Raw genomic sequence first — 26,953 nt, 5'->3', positions numbered from 1 at the left:
AATCTCTGAAGATTCAGTTTTTTTTTTTTTCCCATCTGAGTAGGCTTCCTCTTCCTCCGCGATACTTCCCTCCCTCGGCGACAGGGGCCGCTGCGCGGCGCGGGCGCTGACAGGTCCCTCTAGCCCGCTCCGACCGGTGCTCGCTGGTGCCTATAAATGGCTGCGCCGGGCTCAGCCAGGCATCAGTCCGCTGCCGCCGGGGCCGGGGTCGGGGTCGGGCCTGGCGCTGCCAGTGCAGGAGCTGCCGCTGGGCCGGGGCGGCACGCCGCGCCGCGCCGGGGTCGCCAGGAGGGGCGTGTTGCTGCTGGCCCATCGCGAGCCGCCCCCAGCCGGCACCGAGGCGCCTTCCCGCCAGGCCGCCTGCCTCCGCCTTCCGCCTCCCTCCATTTCCCCGGAATCTCAGCCCGGCGCGCCTGGACCCCGGCCCTCCTCTGGGTGGGGAAGCCCCCGGCCTCTTTCCCGCTTCACTCCTTCCTCGCTGGCTGGCCTTCCAGCCCCCTCTTTCCTTTCCCTGGATTGGCTCTCGCCCCTTCGGGTCCCCCTTCCTTTAGCTCAGGCTCCCACCCCTTCCCTTAGCCGAGTCCCAGCGCCTCAGTCACTTCCCTCCCCCGAAGGTCCCATCCTTTCCTCTTCCTTCCCTTTGCCGGGGTCCAGCCTGGCCCGCCCCTTTCCCCGGCACTCGGGCACAGTCTCTCGGGGGCCTAGAGTTCTAGACCTTTTGGTCTTCTTCCGTGGCCCTTCCTGGGACCTTGTTCAGGGAGTCCCAGACTGCAAATCCAGCTTCCCTCTTCTGCCCCAGAAGACAGCCTGCGTGGAAATACCTCTCTAAACATGAACTTTTCCTAGAGACTGCCCAACTCCCTTCCCACCTGCAGACCACCTATGCCCCCGCTCGTGCTCCCACTTTGCTAAGGGGTCAGGGCCTGCTGGACGGAGGGAGCAGCGCCATGCTTCCGTGGTCTGGCTTCTGGGGACTCTCTCCTCCTCGGATCTTCCCCTCCTTGCTGGTGGTGGTTGCCTTGGTGGGACTGCTTCCTGTTCTCAGGAGCCATGGCCTCCAGCCTAGCCCTACTGCCAGCACCATCCGAGGGTCCGAGCCACCAAGGGAAAGGTCGATTGGGGATGTCACCACGGCCCCACCAGAGGCCCCCCATCCAGAGAGCCGCCCTGTCAACCATTCTGTCACCGAACATGATACAAAGCCAAGAAAGATCTTTCCGGTCCTGGGCATCGACTACACCCACGTGCGTACGCCCTTCGAGATCTCTCTCTGGATCCTGCTGGCCTGTCTCATGAAGATAGGTAAGTCCAGCCTGCTTGATGCTGTCGTCGCCACCAAACAAGTGGGTGTCTTGTCCCATCCCTTACCATTTGAGGCTGCCCAGAATTAAGGGTCTGAACTACTGTACTGTAGGCAGCCTCCACCCTGCCATCTTGGTCTTTCTCAGACTCCAGTTTTGTGGCCTCTGGTCTGAGGCCTCCCAAGATTGGAACCAGCTCCGTGCACAGGAGAGAACAAGATTCAAGGATGGGGCACCTCTGATACTAGGTACCTTTGGCAAGGCTTTCAGGCTTGGCAGGTCTCCTGTGGCTGGGCCGACCCAGAGGGGAGCCAGGCTTTTGGCTGTGAAGACAGAGAGGACTGTCGTCTAGCAGGTGGCACTTTCTGCTCTGTCAAGAGCCACCAGTACAATGTTTACCTGCTTATGGGGAGGGGGTTCCAGGATGAAGTCTATTTCTACTTGGTCTGAGTTTTGGGCATAGTAGAGACATGGGTGCTGGAGACTTAACATGTGAAACACAAGGGGTCCCCATAGTCTTACCTTCCTGATCCCCAGAATGTTATCTGTTGGCTTTGGCTGCCCAGCTTGTTAGAAGCCCCTGAGTCAGTTTCCTGTCCAGAAATGCCATCCTTTATATAGTTTTGGTAATTTCTGAAAGTTGCTTTGGGGGTGGTAGGGAATGGAGGAGATTGAGGTTTGGTCCGACCTCAGCTCACCCCAGGTTGGCACCCAGCTGTGTTTCAAGGTGCTGTCTGGGCCGACCAGTGACATTGGCCACTCATTCAAGTAGGAGAGGTACAGGGAGAAGGGCTAGGGTGTTCTGGTCTGAAGGGACTTTGAAATGTTCTTTTTTGGGAGAAGGAACAAGAAAGTCATTCCCTTCCGGAGAAGTGGGCTCACTGCCCATCCTGGGTCCCCTGCTCTGTTGGGTGATTGGTGGAGCTCACCAGAGCCTGCACAGACCAGAAGACCCTAGAAGAGGTGCCCGGGGGTTGGGGGGATTTGCTAGCTGTCTCTGCCTTTCTAGCCTGCCACTAGCTTGCCATGGGAGCCATGAGGTCCTGGGGCTCTGCCTGATTTTTGGGTTTGGGGAGTTTGTGACTCTTGGCAGGAAGCCTCACAGCTATCCCAAGGACATGCAGGAGCCCGGCGCTGATGCCAGTCTGGTGTGAGGCAGGCTCCGGGACATGCTGCAGGAATGAACCGGTGCCTCTGTTTTGATAGATCCAGGAGCTGGCTTCCTGGTGCAGGGCTTTGGTGCTGAGCCAGCCTCAGTGGTGGGGCTGGCCATGGAGCTGGGCCATAAGCACCTATATCCTGACGGCAGCCAGCTTCCTGGAGAAAATCAAGGGCTGGTCCAGGGGAACCGTGTGTACTGATTCTGACACACATGCATGACCTTGAGCAGCTCAGGCCTTTTTCTGCAGGTCTCCCTTACTTGTAAAATGGGCAAGAATTTTAATTGCTGTGTGACCATATCAGTTGAGCCATGAAGCCTTGTGTCTGAATTTGTTTTAAGAAACTGAAGTGATCATTTGCCTATGTGAGACAGGGAAGAGAGACCTCGCAAGTGCTGTCTATAAATTGCCTCCTCGATCTAACACCCTCACCTCCCACTCTACCTGGCATGGTATTAGGGCACTGGGCACAGGCCCATACACTGAAGGTGTCCATGCCTGCTGTGGGACAACAGCATGAGCACAGAGACTCCATCCTGGGCAGCCTGATATGTCTTGTCCTAATGAGGTCATGCTAGATGTGACCTGCTTTGTCACCACCAGAGTACTGGGCCTGGGATCCTGGGCAGCTGGAGAGCAGAGGTGGTGCCATGTTAAGAATATCAGTCCAGAAGTCAGGAGACCTGGCTCCTCCTCTCTCCTCCATTGGTGACCTTGGGCAATCGTGTGTCCCTACCCAGCAATCCATCTTTGCAGTCCTCTCCAGGTTGGACATTTCTGCTATTCCCCTGACTCTGGAAACCCTGGCCAAGCCACTCAGCCTTAGGCCTTAGTTTCCCCATTGTAAAACAAGCCTGGTTATGATCTCCTTTGCAATTCCAAAGATCTGTGTGTCTGACTTGGTAAGGCATATTTTTATTTTTTTAATTAATTAATTAATTATTTTGTGGTGGTACTGGGGTTCCTGGAAGCCCTTCTACCTCCGGGCTATACTCCCAGACCTATTTTTACATTTTTATTTGGAAACAGGGTCTCTTAAGCCAGCGCGCGCGGCTGGCTTCAAACCTGCGCCATCCTCCTGTCTCTACCTCCCAAGCGCGGGGATTACAAGCGTGTGCCACCACGCCCGGCCGTATTTTTATTTTTTAACTTATTTGTTTTGCCTCTGAAAACAGGCACCCTAGCATCCGGCCATCCTGGGGAAGCGGGTGGAGGGAAAGGCGGCTGGAAGGCCTCCTGGGCCTGCTCAGTTGGTGGAAGAGCAAGCCCGTTCCTTTCACCCCTTTACCTTTGCAATGTAGAACTGAGATTGCAGTGTGGAATTCAACTACTACCCTGCCATTTACAGTCTGTGAGCCTCAGTTTCCTCACATGTAAAATGGGAAATAAGGGGTGGGGGTGCGGCTCAGCGATAGAGCCCTTGCCTAGCATGAGCAAACCCTGGGTTCCATCCCCAGCATTGGGGTTGGGGGGGATAGTGATATCTAGCTATAGTGCTGCCGATGTGATGATGACATCAATTAATGCATGCAGTGCTCACAGATCAACAGCTGCCTCTGAGTTTTTTAACCAGCTAGGGCAATGCTTCCCTACCTCCTACAGCCTTCCTCTGAGGCTAGAGGACACAAGTCTGTCAAACCTAGGGGCTGCCTGTGTGTCCTTTTGTGTGTGTGTGTGGTACTGGGGATTGAATCTAGGGGCATTCTACCTCCAAGCTATACTCCCAGCCCTATTTTTTTTTTAATTAAAAATTTTTTAAAATTTTTGAACCTGGGAATTGAACTCAGGGACATTCTATCTTTGAGCTACACTCAGCCCTATATTTATTTGGAAACAGGGTCTCGCTAAGTTGCTGAAAGCCTCACTAAATTGCTGAGGCTGGCCACGAACCTGCGATCCTCCCGTCTCAGCCTCCCAAGTACTGGAATTACAGGCATGAGCCACCATGCCCATCTTTTATTCTTTATTTTGAAACAGAGTCTCACTAAGTTGTTGAGGCTGACCTCAAATCTGTGATCCTCCTGTCTCAGCTTCCCAAATGCTGGGATTACAATCATATGTATGCCACCACGCCTGGCTTGGGGGGTACTTTTTAAAGCTTCAGGGTTTGGGGTGTATCCAACTGACTTTGTTCTTTGACCTGAGCTACCTCTTCCGGGGCCTTGGTACCAGCTGCCTTGGGGAGTAGGGCTGGGGGCTGTGACCAGCTCCCTCTGCACTGTCAGATACTCAAGAGCCTGGAAGCTTATTTCAGGGTCTTGCAGATGCTCTCAACACCCAGCGTGGGCAGGAGTTACGTTGGAGCCCTCATTCTGTCATCTGTGGCAGCTGTTCCCCTTGCAAGGTACCCCTCCTGTAAGAATGGAAAGTGCTGGGTGCAGTGTTCTTGCCGTCCTAGTCTTGGAGCAGAGCCTTAAAGGAGACGCTTGGAGATAGCAGTGTGGGAGGAGCAGGGTTAGGAGCTGCTGTTCTAGAGTAATAGAAACCTCTGGGTTCTCTCTTTTATTTTTATTTAGTTATTTTTGTGTGTGTGGTTCTGGAGATGGAACCCAGGGACATTCTACCTCTGATTTATACCTCCAGCCCTATTTTATTCTTGTATTTTGAAACAGGGTCTCACTGAGTTACAGAGGGCCTCACTAAATTGCTGGCCACGAACCTATCTGATCCTCCTATCTCAGCTTCCCAAGTACTGGGATTACAAGAGTGTGCCACCATGCTTGGCTTTTATTTTTATTTTATTTATTTATTTAATTATTATTTTTTGCGGGTCTGGGGATGGAACCCAGGGGCATTCAACCACCGAGCTACACCCCCTGCCCTATTTTTTATTCTTTATTTTGAAACCGGGTCTTACTGAGTTGCAGAGGGCCTCACTAAGTAGCTGAGGCTGTCCGCGAACCGTGATCCTCCGGTCTCAGCCTCCCGAATGCTGGGATTACAAGCGTGTGCCACCACGCCTGGCTTTATTTTTATTTCTTTTTGTGGTACTAAGGATTGAATCTAGGGGTAGTCCACCTTCAAGCTACACCTCCAGCCCTTTTGACTTTTGTTTTGAAGCGGGTTCTCAGAGTCTCGCTGTGTTGCTGAACCTCTGGTCCTCCTGTCTCAGCCTTCCAAGTCCTGGGATTACAGGCGTGGCCCTCCACACCAGACGTCTCTGGGTACTCTTCTAACTTGGACGTGGATTAGTTCCTTCTCTGGTCCTTTTCTCTCTGTCTCTAGCAGTCAGGAATTCTGGGCTTTGGACAATTTGGAGAACTGTGAGGATGGCCGGGCCCCCCCACACACACTGTGGTTAGGCTCCTGCATGAGTTCTGCTTTGTCCCGCTGACTCCCGGGCAGTACTGGCTGCAGGGAGAGCTCACTGTAACCCAGCTCGCCACTGGCAGTTCCCCCACATTGTTTGTCCATATTCCTGACCTGGAACTCCTGGAACGGGCCCAGAAACCCATAAAGCAGGTATTCATCTTGTTTCCCGACCAGGGACAAAAAAAGGCTTCTTTTGTCCCTTAACATTTTATAGCTTTTTTGGTTTTGGTCTTTGCAAGGTATATCCTGCCATTTCCTCCTCAGAAGTCGTCTGTGAGCAGGGGAAATAAGGTCATTACTGCCCACGCCACATGCATGGACCTGGGGCCCAGCAACTGGTTTCCTGAAAAGATGAGACTAGAACTTGCCTCTCCCATTTCTCAATAGAAGAAAAGAAGAAACAGCTTAAAGGTCACCTTGAGATGATCTCAAGAAGCCCAGATGGGACTCTCTAAAAGGAAGGAGGAGGCCTTTTTCTCTGGGGAGCAGCCGACTGGCTGCAGGACAGTGGGCGGGGGTCAGCGGGGCGGAGGAAGGTTGTGTCCAGGAGTGCGGGGGCGCAGGTGTCAGGTGGCCTGGACTTCATTCAGTGCGCGCCACGAGGCTTGCTTTGCCTCGTTCTCAGCCCGTCCCGCCCACCCAGCTCTAGTATAAAAGAAACAGGTGGCCAGAAACCCTGGCTCTGTGCCCCAGACACTGCCTCTCGGTACCGTGTGACTGTAGACCCTGGAGCTCAGGCTCCTCATTTCTCTGAACCTGACTTGCTTCATTGGCGAGGTGAAGATACTGTTTCCACCTTCTGAGACCAACTGGGGATTGGCGAGTTCGCTGTAGTGGCTTCAGGACCCGTCAGATTCCTCCTTGTGTTAATCAACTTCTGTCACTATATCAAAACACCTGACATAATCAATTTATAAAGAGAAAAGGTTGGTGTGTGTGTGTGTGTGTGTGTGTGTGTGTGTGTGTGTGTGTGTGTGTGACAGGATTGAACCCAGGGGCATTCTACCTCTGAGCTGTACTCTCAGCCCTATTATGAGAATCTCACTACTTGCTGAGGCTGTCCTTAAACCTGCAATCCTCCTGTCTCAGCCTCCCAATCACTGGAATTACAGGTGTGTGGCTGAAAAGGTTAATTTTGGTCACAGGTCACAGTTCTGGAGGCCCCGGTCCATGATCACTTGGCCCTGTTGCTTTGGGTATGTGGTGAGGCAGCACATCATGGCGAGAGTGGGTGGCAGAGCAAGAGACAGGCAGGGGCAGAGATCTCACAGTCCATTTCCTTTTCTTTTTCATACTGGAGCTTGAACCCAGGAGTGTTCCACCTCTGAGCTATACCCCAGGCCTTTTTAGTTCTTCATTTTGAAGCAGAGTCTCTCTAGGTTGCCGAGAGTCTCACCAAGTTGCTAAGGCTGGTCTTGAACTTGTGATTCTCCTGTCTCAGCCTCCCAAGTACTGGGGTTACAGGTGTGCACCACCAGGCTTGACCACAGCCCTTTCCAGGGCACACCCCAGTGACCTAAACACCTCCTGCTAGCCCCTGCCTCTTGAAGTTCCCCAGCTTCCCAGTAGCATCACTCTGGGGGCTTTTACCACATGGGCCTTGGGGGACATTAAGGTCTACACCATACACTCCCTCTTGGAGGTCTTGCCAGCCACAGCGGTCACTCTTCCTCTGTCCCCTCAACCCTCTCTTTTACTGTGTATCCTCAGCGTTGGCTTTAGGCCTAGCCTGTCCTGTGACATCTCCTTTGTTGGGGAGGGGGTGTTTTAATAATAATTACCACTTATTGAGTGTCTACAGAGTAGTGTCAGGCACTTGGTAAAAGTAATCTCATTTAATCCCTATCAAAATCCTAGGAGATAAAGGCTGTCTGTGCTGCAGGGGAGAAGATGGCTCAGGGCTAACTCCGGAGATACTGAACTGTTTATTTTCTGTAGGAGTCTTGGCCCAGCCTCCCGAGGGGCGCAGCTGCCTCTCCTGCCTCTCACCGCCCTCAGCAGATGCGCAGAGTTGTGCCCGGCTCCCTGCACCTGCACTCAGGGGCGGGCGGGCTCCCTCTGGGATGGGCAGATGCCTGTAGCCGGAGCCCGCTCCCTGCCTGGGAAGGCTGGAGGTGTCCCGCGCCTGGCCTTCCGCCCGTCCTCTGCCCCTGACTGCATGGGTGCGCACAGATCCTGCAGCCAGGCTGAGCCCGCGTCTTGTTCTCCCGTGGCGATGCTGCCTGCCACCTCTGCGGTGGCCTCCCAGCTTCTGGCCAGAGCTTGCTCCTTCCTCCTTGGACCGGGGACTGACAGTTACGGGGGGGGGGGGGCTACTAACCTTGTGACTGACCTTTTGTCCCTAGGCAGGAAGAGAACTGGGGTGCCTTTGGTTACCCTCAGGGCCCAGCAGCAACCCCTGAGAAGGAGCCTCTGTGTTGGGAGCAGGTGGCACAACTTTTTTCTAGCCCTTCAAGGCAGGAGAAGTTTAGTAGTAACTCTCATTAGTGCTGTAATTTGTTTCCAAAGCACTTGCATGTACAGGATTTAATTTTGATCTTCTACATCTAAGGAAACCGAGTCTTAGGCTATGACCTGCCTGAGGGAACTTAGCAGTTGGCAGAGGACACAGTCCTGGACTTCTAACCCAAAGCCCGGCCTCTTTCCTGCCTGGCAGCACACTGGGTTACTGTAAGAATCAAGGGGAACCAGAGACCCAAAGGGCTCTGAGGACAGTAAATGACCAGGCACGCTTGCATGGCAACCTGGGTGGTGTTCAGGAGGGACACCGGGCCCTCCTATGGGGAAAAGGGGCTGAGGGAGCTGGTGTTCTGGAGCCCTGGCCAGCTCAGCTCCCCAGGTTTTGTTTTTTATGGTTTGAACAAAAACCAAATTGTACTCAGGAGGATTGAACTCTTCTTCCCAACTATAACCAAGCCCTTTTGTTGTGTGTATGTGTGTGGTACTGGGGATTAATCTCAGCGTTCTTCTACCTCTGAGGTCCACCCCCAGCCCTATTTTATTTTATTTTTAATTAATTAGTTACTTTTGCAAAACCGGGATTGAACCAGAGTCATTCTACCTCCAAGCTATACATCCCCAGTCCCATTTTTTTTTTTAATTCTTTATTTTGAAACAGGGTCTTGCTGAGTTGTGGAGAACCTCACCGAGTAACTGAGGCTGGCTATGAACCTTCTGTCTCAGCCTCCCAAGTACTGGGAGAGTGCCACCACACTGGGTTCATCCCAGCCTCCCCAACTTTTTTTTTTTTTTTTGGAACCCAGGGGCTTTCAACCTCTGAGCCACACCCCCTGGCCTATTCTTTATTCTTTATTTTGAAACAGGGTCTCATGAAGTTGCGGAGATTCTAAGTAGCTAAGGCTGTCCGCGAACCGCGATCCTCCGGTCTCAGCCTCCCGAATGCTGGGATTACACGCGTGCGCCACCACGCCCAGCTTCTTTTTTTCTTTTTTTCTTTTTTGCGGTACTAAGGATAGAACCCAGGGGCATTCTACCTCTGAGCTATATCCCCAGCTCTATTTTATTCTTTTATTTTGAAACAGAGTCTCACCAGTAGCTGAGGCTGGCTGCAAACCTGCAATCCTCCTGTCTCAGCCTCCCAAGTACTGAGATTACAAGTGTGTGCCATGCCGGGCATGGTGGCGCACGTTTGTAATCCCAGCATTTGGGCCACCACGCCGGGCTAGCTCCAAGTTCTTTACCTCCCCTCCAGCACACCTGCCTGCATTTTCATGAAGAAGGAAGGTGAGGGCCGAGCCAGACTTGGGACTATCATTCTCCCTTTGTCAGTGCAACAGCAAGCCTCTGAAATGGAGGGCCGCTCCTTCCTCTCAAAGTGTTGACAGGTGGGGAAGTGAATTACAGTGGATGGGGTGTGAGAGCAAGAAAATGAGATCTGGTTTCAGCTCTTTTTTTTTGGGGGGGGTGGTCCTGGGGCTCAAACCCAGGGCTTCACATGCTTAGCACACACTGCACTCCTGAGCTATATCTCTGCACTGCTTTCTGCTCTACACTGCCCAGCTGTGTGAACTTAGGCAAGGCACAACTTCTCTGAGCCCTGTTCTCTGATTGGCAATATTTTTGTTAAACATTTGTTTTAATTTTTTTTTTTTTCGGGTTTGGGGATGGAACCCAGGGGCATTCGACCTCTGAGCTACACCCCCTGCCCTATTTTTTATTTTTTATTTTGAAACCGGGTCTCACTGAGTTGCAGAGGGACTCACCTAAGTAGCTGAGGCTGTCCGCGAACCACAATCCTCGGGTCTCAGCCTCCAGAATGCTGGGATTACAAGCGTGAGCCACCACGCCCAGCTAGGGCATTCTATCTCTGAGCTACACTACCAGCCCTAATTTATTATTTATTTATTTATTTATTTATTTATTTATTTATTTAGTGGTACTAGGGATGGAACCCAGGGGCATTCTACCTCTGAGCTATACCCTCAGCCCTATTTTTTATTATTTATTTATTTATTCATTTAATTAATTAATTTATTTATTTTGCAGTTCTGGGAATGGAACCCAGGGGCATTCAACCTCAAGCTATGCCCCCTGCCTTATTTTTTAATCTTTTTTTTTTTTTTTTTTTGAGGGTCTGGGGATGGAACTTAGAGGCATTTGACCTCTGAGCTACATCCCTTGCCCAATTTTTTTATTCTTTATTTTGAAACAGGGTCTCACTGAATTGCGGAGGGCCTCATTAAGTAGCTGAGGCTGTTCATGAACCACGATCCTCTGGTCTCAGCCTCCCAAATGCTGGGATTACAGCGTGCGTCACCATGCCCGGCTTTATTTTATTATTATTATTTTTTTGTGTGTGTGGTACTGGGGGTGGAACCCAGAGGCCTTTTATCTCCAAGCCATACTCCCAGCCCTATTTTATATTTTATTTTGAAACAGGATCTTACTAAGTTGCTGAAAGCCTCACTAAGTAGCTGAGGCTGGCTTCGAACCCGTGCGATCCTCCTGTCTCAGCCTCCCAAGCACGGGGATTACAAGTGTGCACCACCACGCCCAGCTTCTGGCTTTATTTTTTAATCTTTAATTTGAAACAGGGTCTCACTAAGTTGTGGAGGGCCTCACTAAATAGCTGAGGCTGTCAGCAAACCGCGATCCTGTGGTATCAGCCTCCCAAGTGCTGAGATTACAAGCGTGTGCCACCATGCCCGGCTATTTATTTATTTTTGTGGTACTGGGGATGGAACCCAGGGGCATTCTACCTCCGAGCTATACTTCCAGCCCTAGTTTTTATTCTTTATTTTGAAACAGGGTCTCACTGAGTTGCAAAGGGCCTCACTAAGTAGTTGAAGCTGGCCGTAAATCGCGATCTTCCTGACTCAGCCTCCTGAATGCTAGGATGACAAGCCTGTGCCACCATGCCTGGCCTTTTTTTTTTTTTTTTAAATGTAGTCTCTCTATGATGCCAACCTGGTCTCAAACCCCTGGGCTCAAGTGATTTCACCTTAGCCTTCTACGTAGCCAAGACTGCAGGTGTGTGCCACTATGCCCAGCCTGTTAAGTATTTGCTAATTACATCAGCTGCTGCTTTTTTTTTTTTTTTTTTTGCTGGGGATTGTACCCAGAGCTCCTGCACGCTAAGCAGTCTACCACGATAGCCTCAGCCTTAATAGCTGCTACTTATTAAGCTTCTGTTTCAGAGTCTGTCAGATTCTTACATAGCTGGAAAATATTAGGGTTTAAGCGCAAGTCTGTGTCACTTCAGATCCCAGGTTCCTTTCATTGTGCGCCACTTCAAGGGCCTTTGCAGTTGAGAAATTTAACTTTTCCCATATTCACTCCGAACTGGGAAGGTTGTTTGCTATGCATCACTTCTTGAGTTTGGGGGAAAAGAACTGTGGACTCCAAGACCCACAGTGAAGAAGTAGCCCGTCTCAGAAGCGGTGGGGTTCACAAACCCACCAGGGCATCAGGGACCTGGTGCTGAGGGGCCCTGTGAATGGCAGCCCATAAGCAGCTGCCAGCCTCCCCCCACCCCAGGCAGCCGAGAAGGCTCGCTCAGCAGAGCGGCCCGGGGTTATTCCTGAGTCATCCGTCCCTGTGTGGGCGCCTCTGCAGCTCTCACTCCCCCTGCGAATGTCTGAGTCAGACGTGTCTCCCAAGGTTGTCTGCACACGCCGCACCCGGCCAGACCGTCTCTTTAGATGCCAATAAACATCAACTGATACTTTAAGGCAGGCCGTGATTATATGTGGGTATTTTTAATCTTATGGTCTAATCTAATTTTAACTGAACTGAGTTTTGGGTCGAGCCCGGATCAGTGGGCCGCCCCTTCCCTGGAATCATGCTCATTTCATTTCCTTCTTCCTAATGCTCAGCCAACGTGCAGGGACAGTCTTGAGCCCCGAATCCTACTACTACTTGGCCAGCGTCAGGAGTTCCCCAGATCACCCCAGCAGGCTCTTTCCTGCAAAGACAGGTCCGACCTATCTACCTGCTCTGATGGAGATTGAGGGTGAGAAGCTCTGATGGAGATTGAGGGTGAGAAGCTCTCTTCCTCCCAGGCCCTGGGGATTCTTACCTCTAAGCACAGGCTGGCTCTTCCACAGTGCTGAGCCTGTTGGAGACCAGGCACCGAAGCCAGAGCGGTGACATCACAGCTGTGTGTGAGACAGAGCCCACAAGTTCACCCAAACAAGAATGCCAACGCTTCCGTAGCACCTGCCGCGTGCCGGGTAAAGCTCCAGAAGGCCGTGTCTTGTGCTGCCCAACCAGAACTGAGCAGCTAAGTGAGAGCCGGGTTCCAAGAGGCCCAGCGGCTGCCATCAGCCAGCAGGCCCCTTGGGATCTAAGAAGAGTGAAACCCAGGCCCCGCTCAGCAGCAGCTACCGGTCTGTTCAGGACGAGATGAGATGGGACAAGACAAGACAAGGCCCGGATCTGTGCTGAGGGCTGGGCGGGCTCCTGGCAGAGGCCAAGCTCAGTTGGAAAGGGCAGTCTCCGAGGGCTGGCGTGGTTAGAGAAGGCCTTTCTGAGGATGTGAACTGTGACCAAGTCTTAGAGGAAGGGAAGAAATAGATAAGCAAGTTATACTTAGTGCCCAGTTCCCCTAAGAATGTAAGCCTCTTGAAGACAGGGCCTTTGTGGGTTTTTTTGGTTTTGTTTTTTTTTTTTGGTGGTACTGGGGGTGGAGCCCAGGGATCTTCTACCTCTGGGCTATATACTCCCAGACCTATTTTTTATATTTATTTGGAAACAGAGTCTCTTAAGCCAGCTGAGGCTGGCTTCGAACCTGTGTGATCCTCCTGTCTCCGCCTCCCAAGTGTGGGGATTACAAGCGTGGGCCACCATGCCCGGCCTTGTTTTTGATTTTTTGCATTGGTGGAGATGAACCCAGGGCCTCACCCATGCTCGGCAAGTACCACTGAGCTAGCACCTCCCCGCCCTGCGCCTTCACTTCTTATCTGCGCAGGGCTCAGGGCAAAGGCTCTGCAAATACTGGGGGAATGAATGAATGGAGCAGCACGTGACTGACTTCACGTGTAGGCAGGGTTCATGCACAATTGTGCAGACTGGAAACCAGGTTGACTGCGCAGAGGGAAGGGAGAAATGGGACCAGAGGTTCTTTGGCATTGGGCTAAATTGTCCAGGTCAGGGAGTTTAACCGAAAGTGACCCTCATGGAGTGAAGCCTCCGGCGCCAGCCGGTGCCTAAGTGCTGTGCGCCTACCCTCCCCGCCCGCTCTAATGGAGGGTGGGCAAGGGCATCTCGGCCGGGCGGGGTCTCTCTGGGAAGGTCTGGGTCTGTTTGGTCTGCCCTCGATTTGTGTAAGTAAAAGTGAGATACCAGTGCTTCCTCAGGGAGCTGCTGAGAGCCCTAATTGAATTAAACTTCCTGAAAAGATTCCTCAAGCTATAAACCGCACTGTGGCTGTGAATTAATGAGACAAGAGGCCATAAACTGTATAAGAATGCAATCTTGTTAATTTATAGTCGTACCTGGACAGGTTTACTTATGGCTATCTTTGTTTTTAAGTGTGTTGGGTTGGACTGGGGCCAGAATCTCCTTTCTGTGATAGGTTTTTTTTTTTTTTGTGTGTGTGTGTGTGTGTGTGTGTGTGGTACTGGGGCTTGAACCAATCCCAGGGGTACTCTACCACTGAGCTACACCCCCAGCCCTTTTTATTTTTTTATTTTGATACTAACTAACTTGGCTTAGTTGCCAAGGCTGGCTTCAAATTTGTAAGCCTCCTGCCTCTGGGATTACATGTATGTGGCACTTTGCTAGGCTGGTAGATTTATTTATTTATTGATTGATTGATTGATTTGTACTGGGGATGGAACCTAGGGGCATTCTCCCTCTGAGTGACACCCCCAGTTCTATTTTTTATTCTTTATTTTGAAACAAGGTCTCACTGAGTTGCAAAGGGCCTCACTAAGTAGTAGCTGAGGCTGTCCGCGAACCGCGATCCTCCTGTCTCAGCCTCCCAAATGCTGGGATTACAAGCGTGTGTGCCGCCACGCCCGGCTTTGGTAGATTTATTTGTATGCAAATAAAACATGATCATGGTAGGAAAACAATAACACAAGAAAACAGCAAAGTAAAACCCAGCAACAGTACAGAAGGGAATCGAGGTGAAAAGTAAAAGTCTCCCTCATCTCCATGACCACCCTGACTGTCTTACTCCACAGATACAGCCACTGTTGACTTTTCTTGTTTTTTTTTTTTTTTGTTGTTGTTGTTTATTTGTTTTGCTACTGGGGATTAGACGCAAGGACATTCTACCTCCAAGCCACACCTCCAGCCCTATTTTGGTTTTTTTTGGTGGTTACTGGGTTCCTGGAAACCCTTCTACCTCCGGGCTACACTCCCAGACGTACTTTATACTTTTTTATTTTGGAAACAGGGTCTCTTTAGCCAGTGCGGCTGGCTGGCTTCGAACCTGCGCCATCCTCCTGTCTCCGCCTCCCAAGTGCAGGGATGACAAGCGTGCACCACCACGCCAGGCCCTCCAGCTCTATTTTATTTTGAAACAGGACCTCACTAAGTTGCTGAGGCTGTCCATGAACCTGTGATCCTCCTGTCTCAATCTCACCTCCCAGGTACTGGAGTACAGGCATGGGCCACCGCCCCTGGTGTTTTTCCTGTTTTTTTTTTTTTTTTCCTCTGTGGTACTAGGGATGGAACCCAGAGTCATTCTACCTCCGAGCCACACCCAGCCCTATTTTTTATTGTTTTATTTCTTGAAACAGGGTCTCACTGAGTTGCAGAGGGCCTCACTAAGTAGCTGAGGCTGTCCATGAACAGTGATCCTCCTGTCTCAGCCTCCCAAATGCTAGGATTATAAGCGTGCACCACCACGGCTGGCTCCTGTATTTCTTCATAAAATTCTCTGCAAATATGAGCATGCAACTGTGTGTGCAGTTGAGCGCAGATTTATCTTCATGATGCCATTTATATAAAAGAAAAGAGCTCTAGGCAGCGAATTAGGGACCTGGGTCCCTGCTCTGTCTCTGTCTTGAATACAGATTATGGTCAGTCATTTTTCCTCCCTGAGTCAGTTTCCCTGTCGGTTTCTCTGTGAGAAGCTCTCTAGGAGCCATGTCTGGTGGTACACACTAGTAATCCCAGTATTTGGGAGGCCGAGACAGGTGGATTGCAGGTTTGGGGCCAGTCTCAGCAACTAAACAAGACACTCAGCACCTTAGCAAGACCCCTTATCAAAATATAAAGGGCTGGGGGTGAATCTTGGAGGCAAAACCCCTGTGCGTTCAGTCTCTAGCACCAAAAAAGAGAGCAGCTCTGGAGGATTTCTGCTTAGGAGGAAGGCTTGCCAGTTGGGGGAGCCCTGCTCTGTGGAGGCCCAGGCTCACTGTGAGGCACTTGGAAGGGGAACTCCATGGCCCCTTCTTTGCGGGTGGGCCAGCACTCTTATGGAGCCCTTGTCTTCAGAAGCACGGAGTTCTGTAATACAGATTCACAGTCATCTCTAACTCTAGCTCCTGGTGATGGGATTGAGGAAATGGGCCCATAGGGGAAGTCAGAGAACACACAAGGGAGAAAGCACAGAGGGAAATTGTGTGGCTCAGGCTGGGATGGTGGGAGCTCAGAAAAGAGGAGGAGGAGGAGGAGGAGTGAGGGAAGCTTCTGGAAGGAGGAGGTCTAGAGGGGTGGGCCAGGGGAGACTGGAGGGGTTGCTGAGGGATTCTAGCCTCGATGAGAAAATGGGCTAGACGACCTGATGTGCTGGGATCTAGGTTTCTAAGGTTCGCTGGGAGTCCATGGTGGAGTTCATGGTCCCTCCAGAATGGCCTGTGGGGTTTGTCAGGGGGAACAAGGCCCCTCGTAGCCACAGATGCTCCAGTTCAGAGCGTCTGCCTTTGGTGCTGTGGGAAGCTGAGGAAGGGTTAAGGGCTGGCTGATCTGGGATGGCTTCCCGGGCAAGGTGATTCCGATCCTGGGATGAGTGGGTTTGCCTGGGGCCTGGGGAGTACCTTACCTGGGAGGCAAGGGAATGGGCCCTGTCAGGACAAGCAGGTTGTATCCTGAGGGAAGAGAAGTCAAATGACAATTAGGAAAAAGCTTTTCTGGGGCGGGATCAAAGCTATGAGCAGGCCCCTCCTACACGCTGCAACAGGGCAGGAACAGGCTTCCTTCTGCCCCTTGGGTCTGCTGGTTGCCACGGTGGTGACTCAGGCCTCCTGCCCTTTTTCCTGAAGTGGCTGGGGCCCAATCACACCTGAGGCCCTGTGAGGGGAAGCAGCCACCTTAGGGACAGCACCGGGGCCGAGGAGGGCAGGCCCAAGGGGCCACGCTAGGGAGCCCTGACTAGTCTCTGCTGTTTCGTGGACCAGGGATCCCGTTCTCTGCCCTCACCCTGCTTCTGGGAGTGAAAGTATAAAATATTCTTTTTTTTTTTTTTTTTTTTTGTGGTACTAGGGGTGGAACCCAGAGGCTTTCTACCTCCGGGCTATACTCCACATTATATTTTATTTGGAAACAGGGTCTCAATACGTTGCTGAGAGCTTCACTAAGTAGCTGAGGCTGGCTTTGACCCTCCTGTCTCAGCCTCCCAAGTGCGGGGATCACAATAGTGCGCCACCATGCCCGGCAAAAGTATAAAATATTATAACTTTGCAAGGTTAGTGGTAGAAAGCAACTTCTCACAGACCCTGGCCAAGGCCCAAAGGGAGACTGGAGATCTCTTGGTTTCCAGCTGAGGCCCAGAGAGGGCTGGCCCTGGGCCTCATCTGAACTAATGGTAGAGGTCAGCTTCTTCCTGTTCTGTTAATTAACTCAGGGGGCTCTATTTCTTTCTTTCTTTCTTTCTTTCTTTCTTTCTTTCTTTCTTTCTTTCTTTCTTTCTTCTTTTTTTGGTGGGACGGGGGTTTCCTGGAAGCCCTTCTACCTCCAGGCTACACTCCCATACACCTATTTTTTATATTTTTATTTGGAAACAGGGTCTCTTAAACCAGCGCGGCTGGGTTCGAACCTGAGCGATCCTCCTGTCTCCACCTCCCAAGTGCGGGCATGACAAGCGTGCGCCCCCACGCCCGGCTCAGGGGGCTGTAGACAGGAGGACCTGGGCAGTGCACCAAGAGAAGGGGTCCTGTGGTCTTTGGCCTGGATGTTGGTGTCTCTGTATTGGCAAATCTGTTTTACCAGTGGACCCTTTTGGCCTAAAACAGGGCACCGTCCTGGGGTACCTGTGAGGGAGCCCGGAACCCCTTGGGTCTTGGCCACACTGGTCCTTTCAGCAGAACCGAGTCAGGGCTCCGGACCCCGAGCCAGCCCAGAGGCTCTGCCTCACCCATCCGATCCCTCGGGCCTAGTAGTTTATCACAAGCCAGTGTTGATCTTGGGTGCTGTGCTTTTTATAGCATTTTCGCCATTAAACAAGATCCTATCTCCTGGGTACCGGGCCAGGGCCCACAGGAATCTGGATGCCATACTAGGTAGGCAGGATGCCAGTATGGGGTGGGGCCAACTCACCTAGCTGAGCAAAGCCCCAGGGACTGAGGTTACTGCTAGCTGGGGGAGGGGAAGGCACCCTTCTTTCACTGAGCCTGCCCTGCCTGGCTATACAAAGATAAAGATGAAGAACTGCTTCTCTTACAGAGCCTAGGGACTGGTCTGAGGAATGGGATGGAGACAGAACAGTCAAGCAGAAAGTGGATGGGACTTAGAAGGACATGTTGGTGTCTGCCTGTAATCCCAGTACTTGGGAGACTGAGAGAGGAGGATGCAGGTTTGAGGTCAACTTTAGCAATTTAGCAAGATTGACCTCAGCAACTTTGCAAGAGCCTGTTTCAAAATAAAAAATAGCCAGGAGTGGTGGCACACACTTGCAATCCCAGCATTCAGGAGTCTGAGATCAGAGGATCGCGGTTCACAGACAGCCTCAGCTTAGCGAGGCCCTCCACAACTTAGTGAGACCCTGTTTCAAAATACAGAAAACAAAATAGGCCAGGGGTGTAGCTCAGAGACCGAATGCCCCTGGGTTCCATTCCAGACCAACCAAAAAGTAAATAAATAAGTAAAAAATAAATAAATAAAGAGCCAGGTGTGTTGGTGCACACCTGTAATCCCAGTATTTGGGAAGCTGAGACAGGAGGATTGCAGGTGTGCACCCAGCCTCAGCAACTTAGTGAGGCCCTCTACAACTTAGTGAGACTTTGTTTAAAACAACAACAATAATAATGTAATAATAATCTCATCAACCTAGGGAGACCCTGTTTCCAAATAAAAAAATCTGGCTGGAGGTATATATATTGAAGGTAGAATGGCTTTGGGTTCAATCCCCAGTACCACAGAAATAAAATAAGGCTAAGGTTATAACTCAGAGATAAATGCCCCTGGGTTCAGTCTCCAGTACCATAAAATAAAAAATAAAAAGGATCGGTGTAGCCTGGAGGTAGTATACTCCTCAGTTCAATCCTTAGTAACATAAATAAATAAATACTAAAATAAAAAAATTAAAAGACTGGGGATGTATAGCTCAGAGATAGAATGCTAGAATGCCCCTGGATTTAATCCCCAGTCTGAAACACACAAATGGGTTAGGAGTATACCTCAGAGGTTCAGTCCTCGGTACCATTTTTTTGGGGGAGGGGGGATTGAACCCAAGGCATTCTACCTCTGAGCAGTACTTCTAGACCTATTTTTTTTATTTGTTTGTTTGTTTGTTTATTTATTTTTGCAGTACTGGGGATGGAACCCAGGGGCATTCCACCTCCGAACTATACCCCCAGTTTATTTTTTATTCTTTATTTTGAAACAGGGTCTCACTGAGTTGCACAGGGCCTCACTAAGTAGCTGAGGCTGACCATGAACTGCGATCCTCCTGTCTCAGCCTCCCGAATGCTGGGATTACAAGCATGCGCCACCACGCCCAGCTCCTATTTTATTTTTTTGAAACAGGGTCTCACTAAGTTACCGAGGTTGGCCTTGAACCTGGGGTCCTCCTGTCTCAGCCCCTCAAATACTAGGATTACAGGCATGTGCCACCGTGTCCGGCTCCTAGTACCAAAAAAAAAAAAAAAAAAAAAAAAAGCTGGGGCGTGGTGGCACACACCTATAATCTCAGTGCCTGGGAGGCTGAGACTGAAGATTATCAGCCAGCCTCAGCAACTTAGGCCTTCCATGGGAGCAAGGAAAGAGACTTCCCTCCCTGGTGGGCTGGGGCAGGCTGAAGTGAAGGTGAAAGGCCTTGGAGGACGGCTAGGTCTTCATGAAATGTTGGAGGGAGAGCTCACTGGACGTGTCTAGGAGCTTCTGCCTAGGGCAGGGCCTCTGGGCTGCAGAAGCATGTCCCGGAGCAGTTCCCTCTGGTAACACACGCACAGGCCTGGCTGCCGGGGACACAGGCTTTGCAGCCCAGCAGAGGGCTCAGCCTCAGCACCTGCACTTTGTGGCTCCATCGCCTTGGGCAGGTGGGGGACCCTCAAGGCTCAGTTCGATCACCCGTAATACGGGGTAACGCTTCTCTGGCAGGGACTTCGGAAGGATGCAGAGGCAGCTCCCGTATAAGATGTGTAGTGTGTTTGGCACGTTCAGAGCACAGAATCAATGGTGTCTCTTAGGATCAGGAGGAAGAGAAACATTGGCTTTTCCCCCCAACAAGTTAATAATCGTTCTGCAAGACTTCTTGGTGGCCTGCTGCGTGTCCAGTGACGTGCTAAGCAAAGGGATGATCTTCAATGAGTGCACCTCTGTGGTGGAGCATTTCCCTAAGGTATTAGGGAGCCTCTTTCTTCCCCTCCCTCCCCTGTGCTGGGGATTGAGCCCAGGGCCTCACCTATGCTCGGCATGTGTTCTCCCACCTCGTTACACTCCCAGGCCCCAAGAAATCCTCCAGGGAGATGCTCTTATTCATTTTTGTGGATGGGGGGGGTACTGGGGATTGAACCCAGGGACATTCAACCTTCAAACTACACCCTCAGCCCTTTTTAAATTTTAAACAGGATCTCACTAAGTTGCTGAGGCTGGCTGTGAATCTGTGATCAATCTATCTCAGTTTCCCAAGTACTGGAAATACAGGAGTGCACACTACATCCCTCTTGTTATTCCCTTTTTTATAAAATCCAAGGTTTGGGGACCTGCCCGGGAATCATATAGCCTGACTGTAATCCAGCTGAAGCTAGACAGCGCTGCTCATTCCAAGCCCTGTGCTGTTTTTCCCACTTGACATTTATATTGTTAGACCACCTAGCTGTAGTAGCGAGACTTATCACTGGAATTGTGTGTGTGTGTGTGTGTGTGTGTGTGTGTGTGTGTGTGTGTGTGGTACTGGGGGTGAACCCAGGGGCATTTTCCCTCCGAGCCACACCTCCATTCCTATTTATTTTTATTTTGAAACAGGATCTTGCTAGGTTGATGAGAGTCTCACTGCTTGCTGAGGCTGTCCTCAGACCTGCAATCCTCCTGTCTCAACCTCCCAAGTACTGGGATTACAAGCGTGCGCCGCCACACTTGGCTGCGTTCGAATATTTAATGAACAAAGCATAATACTGTATGACAACCTGATACGTAGCTGTAAAAGCACTCAATTTTGCAGAACAGATAATGGCTTTTAAAAATAGGCCCAGCTGTGGTGCCTGATGAGTGAGCTGTGCCAGTGTTAAGGGAAGAAGGTTCTGCCACATCCTAGCTGCATCCTCCTGCCTGAGCCTCAGTTTCCCCAGTCAAATGAAGCAGATTCTGTGTAGCCCTGGACGCAGTGTAAGAAGCCAGCAGTCAGAGCCGCCGCCAGTCTCACAGCACTGAAGGAAGAGATAAGGGCGGAGTTGAGCAACTGGGGCTGACTCTCGTATGTGAGCTGGAGAGCTTTAGGGCAGGCTGTTCCACCGGCCCTGGGAACGGTGAGCTATAGTGTCTGATTTGGGTCTTTAGTCGGGAGGGGCAGAGAGAAACTGAGCAAACATTGATTTGTGCTGAAGATGGAGACGTGAATAAATCCAATCCCAGCCCCAAGGGAGAGGCTGCCTTGGAAACAGGCATTAGTGCTGGGCTGCGAAGGGCCGCACTAGCTGCCCACAGAGCCCCCCCCCCCCCCCGCGCATGTGGGGCTGTGCATGGGGGACCTGGGAAGGTGCCTGGAGCTCTGAGCTGAGTCCAAAAGGTTAGGCAGGAGTTTGCTCGGCTCACCTGCAGAGGAGAACTAGAGAAAGGCACAGGGACATGAATAATGCAGGCCAGAGGTAACGCAGAACCCTCGCCCTGGGCTCTGAGACCCACTGGGACGCTGCAGCCCTTCCGCCAGGCTTACCTCATCACCTGCTTGGCTGGGCGGAGTGAGCGCAGCCCTGGGGGGGGGGGGCTGTGCAGGCAGCGGGAGGGAGCCTCGCCTCGCCAGCCAGCGCCCGACTGTGTGCCAAGGCTCCGCACGGTGCCTCTTCCTCTCACTTCAGGACCACCTTCTCTCTGCCTGTACCCACCCTAGTTACCTGGGGAAGGTAGACGGGCTGATTAAATGCTTGGTGTCTGTTATGCTGCTGCTCAAATCACAGGAGGCCCCCAGGGAGGGGTAGACATGTGGCCGGGGAGAGTGGCCAGCAGAGGCCTTGGTGCAGGAACCTTTGCCAGACCCCGTGAGAGGAGAGCAGCCCAGGCTCTAGGCAGTGGGTGTGTGGGTGTCTGGGTTGGGGGTCACTGAGAGGTAAGATTGGGCAGGTAGGCTGGGCCAGATTGGCCCGAGGGGCGCTGCCTCGGCCAGGCGCAGGCTGGTAGGGGCGTGGCCATCGCAGCCACGGCTGGGCCCTTTGCCTCAGTCCCCCACCTGCTGTCCCTGCCAGGCCATGTGTCTCCTGGTGACGCCCGCGGCCTCTTGATTGTTCTCCCAGCCCAGCTCCTGTAATCAGCTGTCCCCAGAGCAGCCAGAGGGAGCTGGTGGAGATGTAAACCAGAACATGGTGTTCCCTGCTAAAAACCTTTCTGATGCTTCCTGGTGAACTTGGGCTGAAATCCAGGCGAGATGTGCACCACACCGTTTTTCTTTCTTTTGTAGTATTGGGGGTTGAACCCAGGGGTACTCTACCACCAAGCTGCATCCCTAGCCCCTTTTTATTTTTATTTTGAGACAGGGTCTTGCCAAGTTGCCCAGGCTGGCCTAGAACTTGCAATCCTCCTGCCTCAGCCTCCCCATTAGCTGGGATCACAGGTGTGTGTCCATGTACGGCATGGCTCACACCTTTTTGTTTTTTTTTTTGTGGTACTGGGATGAAACCCAGGCGTAGTGGCACACGCTTGTAATCCCAGTATTTGGGAGGCTGAGACAGGAGTATTGCAGTTCGAGGCCAACCTCAGCTACTTCACGAGGCCCTTTGCAGCTCACTGAGACCCTAATTCAAAATAAATACTAAAAAATAGGGTTGGGGTGTAGCTCAGAGGTTGAATGCCCCTAGGTTCTACCCCAATACTGTAAAAAATAAAAAATAAAAAAAAGTAAAGCTTGGAGTGAGAATGGAGAGGAAGGCAGAGGCCAGACCATGTGGGGCCCGTGGGCTTTAGGTGGGCTGTTAGAGTTCATGCTAGGTGCCACGTGGTGCCAGTGAAGGCTTCTGAGCAGAGTGACGTGGTTGGACTCGGAGGGGTGCACAGATAGCCTGGAAGTCAGCTGGCTTGGGCGCTGGGCTGGCCACAGAGTGAGCCGAGCAAAGCAGGTCGCTGCCACCAGCACCGGCCTGGTGTGTGAGACAGCAGATCAAGGCTCCCCACCAGGTCGAGTGGGGTGGGAGCGCCCGCCCAGGAGGGCAGCCACCAAGGAGGAGAGCAGGAAGCCACGGGGCACGGGAGGTAGGGGTGCTGAGTGGGGAGCCCGGCTCTGTGGGGCTCCTACTGCCATCCCCTCCCCTGCCCTGTCTCAGGGCTGGTCTGCAGACAGCTGGTCCAGGGCTGGTCTGCAGACAGCTGGTCACCAGACCTGTCATGTGGGAGGCGTGGCAGTACAGAGCTGGACATGCCTCTTTGCAGCTGCACCCCATGGTCCTGGCCTGGGTTTGTTGTGGTGCTAGGGAAGGACAGGCCTAGAATCAGAGTCTGATTTTAGATCCAGGACAGATGATAAAGATAGAGCGTGGGAGCTGGGCACAGTGGCGCATTCCTATAATCCCAGGATTTGGGAGTCTGAGACAGGAGGATTGCAGGTTTTAAACCAGCCTCAGTAATAGTGAGACTCTTGGCACTTTAGCAAGATCCTGTTTCAAAATTAAAAAAAAAAAAGGGCTGGTGGTGTCACTGAGAGGTAGAAACGTGGGTTCAGTCCCTAATACCATACACACACACGCGCGTGCGCGCGCACACACACACACACACACACACACACACACACACACACGAGCATAGAGTCCAGAAAGTATAATGGATCAGATAAAGTATAATGGCTGGGAACCAAAGTCCTGGCTGCTGCGGCCTGGACCCCCTCTGTCCCTGCCAGCTGTGGAGGGTAAATGAGTATGGTCGGGAGGGTACCTAGCAGGAAGGGCCCACGAGTGTTAGGTGAGTGGTGACAGAGCCCGGCCCATCCCCTCATCTTACCAAGGAGGAAACCGAGGCCCAGAACGGAAGCCACTTGCCCAAGAGCTGCGGGGTGCAGTGGTGGCAGAACCTGAGCTGAGCCCAGCCTGCCCCATCCCCAGCCCCGGCACTTCTGTGGTGGGGGAGGTGGCCCTCTTTCCCCCACCTTCCCTAGTTCCCTCAGGAAGGGTGCTTGTCCCCTCCGGAGGAGAAGGTGGCTTCCCTGGTGCCCCACCTTTTCAGCTTGCCTCTGAGCACCTACTATGCTCAGGCAGGTTGTGTGTGGGTGGTTCCCACCCTGTGGCGCTGGTACTGTTGTGGGAGATAGACGCGTGAACACGCGAGCTGTGACACAGGCAGTCAAAATGGCACAGCGATGCAGCACAATGCGGCGTGGGCCCTGGTGACAGACGGAGCTCGGCAACACCGCCGCTTTAGAACTGTTGGTGACAACGACTGAACCTCAGGCCCAGTCAAGGAGGCCTCACGTTGGGTGCAGAGAGCGCAGACTTCTTGCTGCGGGTGGTGTTTTTGGTGGTGTAGGGGTTATGACTGTGACTGGCCTGCGTTTAGGACGAAGGCCATCCTGGCAGGTGGAGAATGGACTAAATGAAGTTCTCTCCCAGCGTTCTTGGCTCTAAGTGTGTTCCGCCTCCTCCCTCCTTGGATAATTATCCTTCCTAAGAAACTGATCAGATGGGAAACTGCAGGAAATGGTTTGGGACAGGGATTGTGTGGGAGTTGGGGGCGAGTGGAGAGGATGTAACAGGGGAGGGGGACGGTGCCGAGCAGCAGGAGGTGGCTCCCCCCAGAGAGGGGGAGGGAGAAGGAGGGAAGCCTGAGCTGGGCTGGAAGGCAAAGCAGGATGCAGGTGGCTCTGCAGGGGCGTTACTTGTGGCTCCCCTGGCCCTGATCTCTGGGTCAGTAGGAGCGAGGGTCCTAATGGGAAGTGTGAGTCATTGGGCCTGGTGTCCCAGTCAAGCCCAGGCCAGCTGTGCAGCTTAGCTGGTAGGTGGCCTGAAGGCCCTGGCCCTTTCCATCTGAAATCTCATTCATAGCCAGGCATGGTGGTGCACAATTATAATCCCAGACAGGAGGATCCCAGGTTCATAACTAGCCTCAGCTACTTAGTGAGGCTCTCTGAAACATAACAAGACCCCGTTTCAAAATAAAGAATAAGTTGGGCGTGGTGGCGCACGTTTTTAATCCCAGCGCTTGGGAGGCTGAGACAGGAGGATCGCACAGGTTCAAAGCCAGCCTCAGCTACTTAGTGAGGCTCTTGGCAATTTAGGGAGACCCTGTTTCCAAATAAAGTATAAAATAGGGAGTATAGCTCGGAGGTAGAAAAGCCCCTGGGTTCTACCCCCAGTACCACCAAAACAAAATCAAAACAAAAAACAAAATAAAGAATAAGCCAGATATGGTGGCGCACGCTTATAACCCCAGTGCTCGGGAGGCTAAGACAAGAGGATCGAGGGTTTGCGGCCATTCTCAGCTACTTAGCGAGGCCCTCTGCAACTTAGACCATATTTCAAAATAAATAATAAAAAAAAATATAGCTGGGAGCCAGGCATGGTGGTGCATGCTTGTAACCCAGTACCTAGGAGGCTGAGACAGGAGGATCACAGGTTCGCGGCCAATCTCAACTGGGTCCTCTGCAACTTAGGGAGGCTGTTTCAGAATAAAGAGTAAAAAATGGGGCTGGGGGTGGTGCTCGGAGGAGAATGCCCCTGGGTTCAATCCCCAGGATGGCAAAGAAAGAAAAGAAAGGAAAGGAAGTCTCATCTGTAGGGGACAGGGCCTGTTACAAGTGGTAGGTATGACTGGGCACCCTCTCATGCACAGAGCAGCCCCTCCTGTCCCATCGTCCACAGACCCAAAGCTTTAGTGTGGGCCTGACTTTTGCCTGTTTTATCGCTGGCTAAGTAGCAGCTCCACGTGCTGATGCTTCTGGGAGCCTGGTTCCGCTTAGCGACTGAACCGCAGTGGCCAGTGATGAACGGTGGGATCCCAGGAGGAGGCCGCCTCCAGAGGGGCCGGGCCGCCCTGCAAGTGAGATGCAGGGCCTCCTCCTGGGCAGTCAGGCCAGTGTAGCCTGATAGCTTGAGGTCACCAGAGTCCAACATATCTGGTTGGAGTCCCAACTCCACTCTCTGCCAGCTCTGGGACCGTAGGCTGATAACCTGACCTATGAGTGTCATTTTTCTGCAGATAATTCTCATCCCCATGTTGGGTTGTTTAGTTTGGTTTGTTTGTGGTAGTGGGGATTGTACCCAAGGGCATTCTACCTCCGGTTTATATCCCAAACTCTGTTTTATTTTTTATTTGGAAACTGGGTCTCACTAAGTTGTGGAGGGCCTCACTGAATTGCTGAGGCTGGGCGTGAACCTGCAATCTTTCTGTCTCAGACTCCCAAGTACTGGGATTACAAGCGTGCATCACCATGCCCAGCTGGTTCTTAGTAACTTAGTGAGACTCTGTTTCCAAATAAAACAAAATAGCTGGGGGGGGGGTTATATGGCTTGGAGGTAGAATGTCTCTGGGTTCAATCCCCACTGTCCCGATCACATCTCCCCACCATTTTTTAAATTGAGGAGCTACTATAATGTCAGCTAATCCTTTCTGTGTGTGTGGAACTGAGTATTGTTAAGTTTTTTAGGCGCAATAATGCACCAAAAAGAATTTTAATACGGTCTTCTCTGGGGGGGGGGGTCCTAAAGACCTCTGAGCTCCTCCATCGTCGCTGGAAAGGAAATGCCCTTTCTTTTAAAGCTTAGGTCTTGTGGGTGGGTCTACGTGTGGAAACTCCGCCCTTCTTGCGATATGGCCTGTCTCGCGATAGATATCACCCAGCAGTCTCCTCCTTTTCTAAGGTCCTGCCCCTGCGGGGAGGGATCCAACCTGTTAAGTATCAAACCCAGGGTCATTCTACCACCAAGCTACACCCCCAGCCCTATTTTTTATTTTTTATTTTGAAACAGGGTCTCAATAAGTTGTGGAGGGCCTCACTAAATAGTTGAAGCTGGCCACGAACCTGTGATCCTCTGTTTAAGCCTCCCAAGTACTGAGATTAACTAGTGTGTGTGTGTGTGTGTGTGTGTGTGTGTGTGTGTGTGTGTGTGTTACTGGTAATGGAACCCAGGGGCTTTTCTACTCCGGGCTGCACTCTTAGACGTATTTTATATTTTATCTGGAAACAGGGTCTCACTA

At 51.9% G+C, this 26,953-nt stretch overlaps 1 protein-coding gene across 1 annotated transcript in view; it reads left to right on the top strand.

Annotated features, from left to right (window-relative positions):
• Positions 1-947: 947 nt before the first annotated feature.
• The window catches only part of SLC9A1 (solute carrier family 9 member A1), a gene marked incomplete at both ends in the record, with an annotated part of 60,355 nt that continues 34,349 nt past the window's right edge, over positions 948-26,953 (top strand). The window contains one exon of the mRNA XM_080692104.1: positions 948-1,302. Coding sequence (XP_080548230.1) covers positions 948-1,302 — 355 coding nt within the window. The remainder of the gene's footprint in view (positions 1,303-26,953) is intronic.

Source organism: Muscardinus avellanarius, assembly GCF_963383645.1.
Source record: "Muscardinus avellanarius genome assembly, chromosome: 3".
NCBI classification, from domain to species: domain Eukaryota; kingdom Metazoa; phylum Chordata; class Mammalia; order Rodentia; family Gliridae; genus Muscardinus; species Muscardinus avellanarius.
The sequence above is the reverse complement of the archived record's forward strand: the minus strand, read 5'-3'. Positions and strand labels throughout refer to the sequence as shown.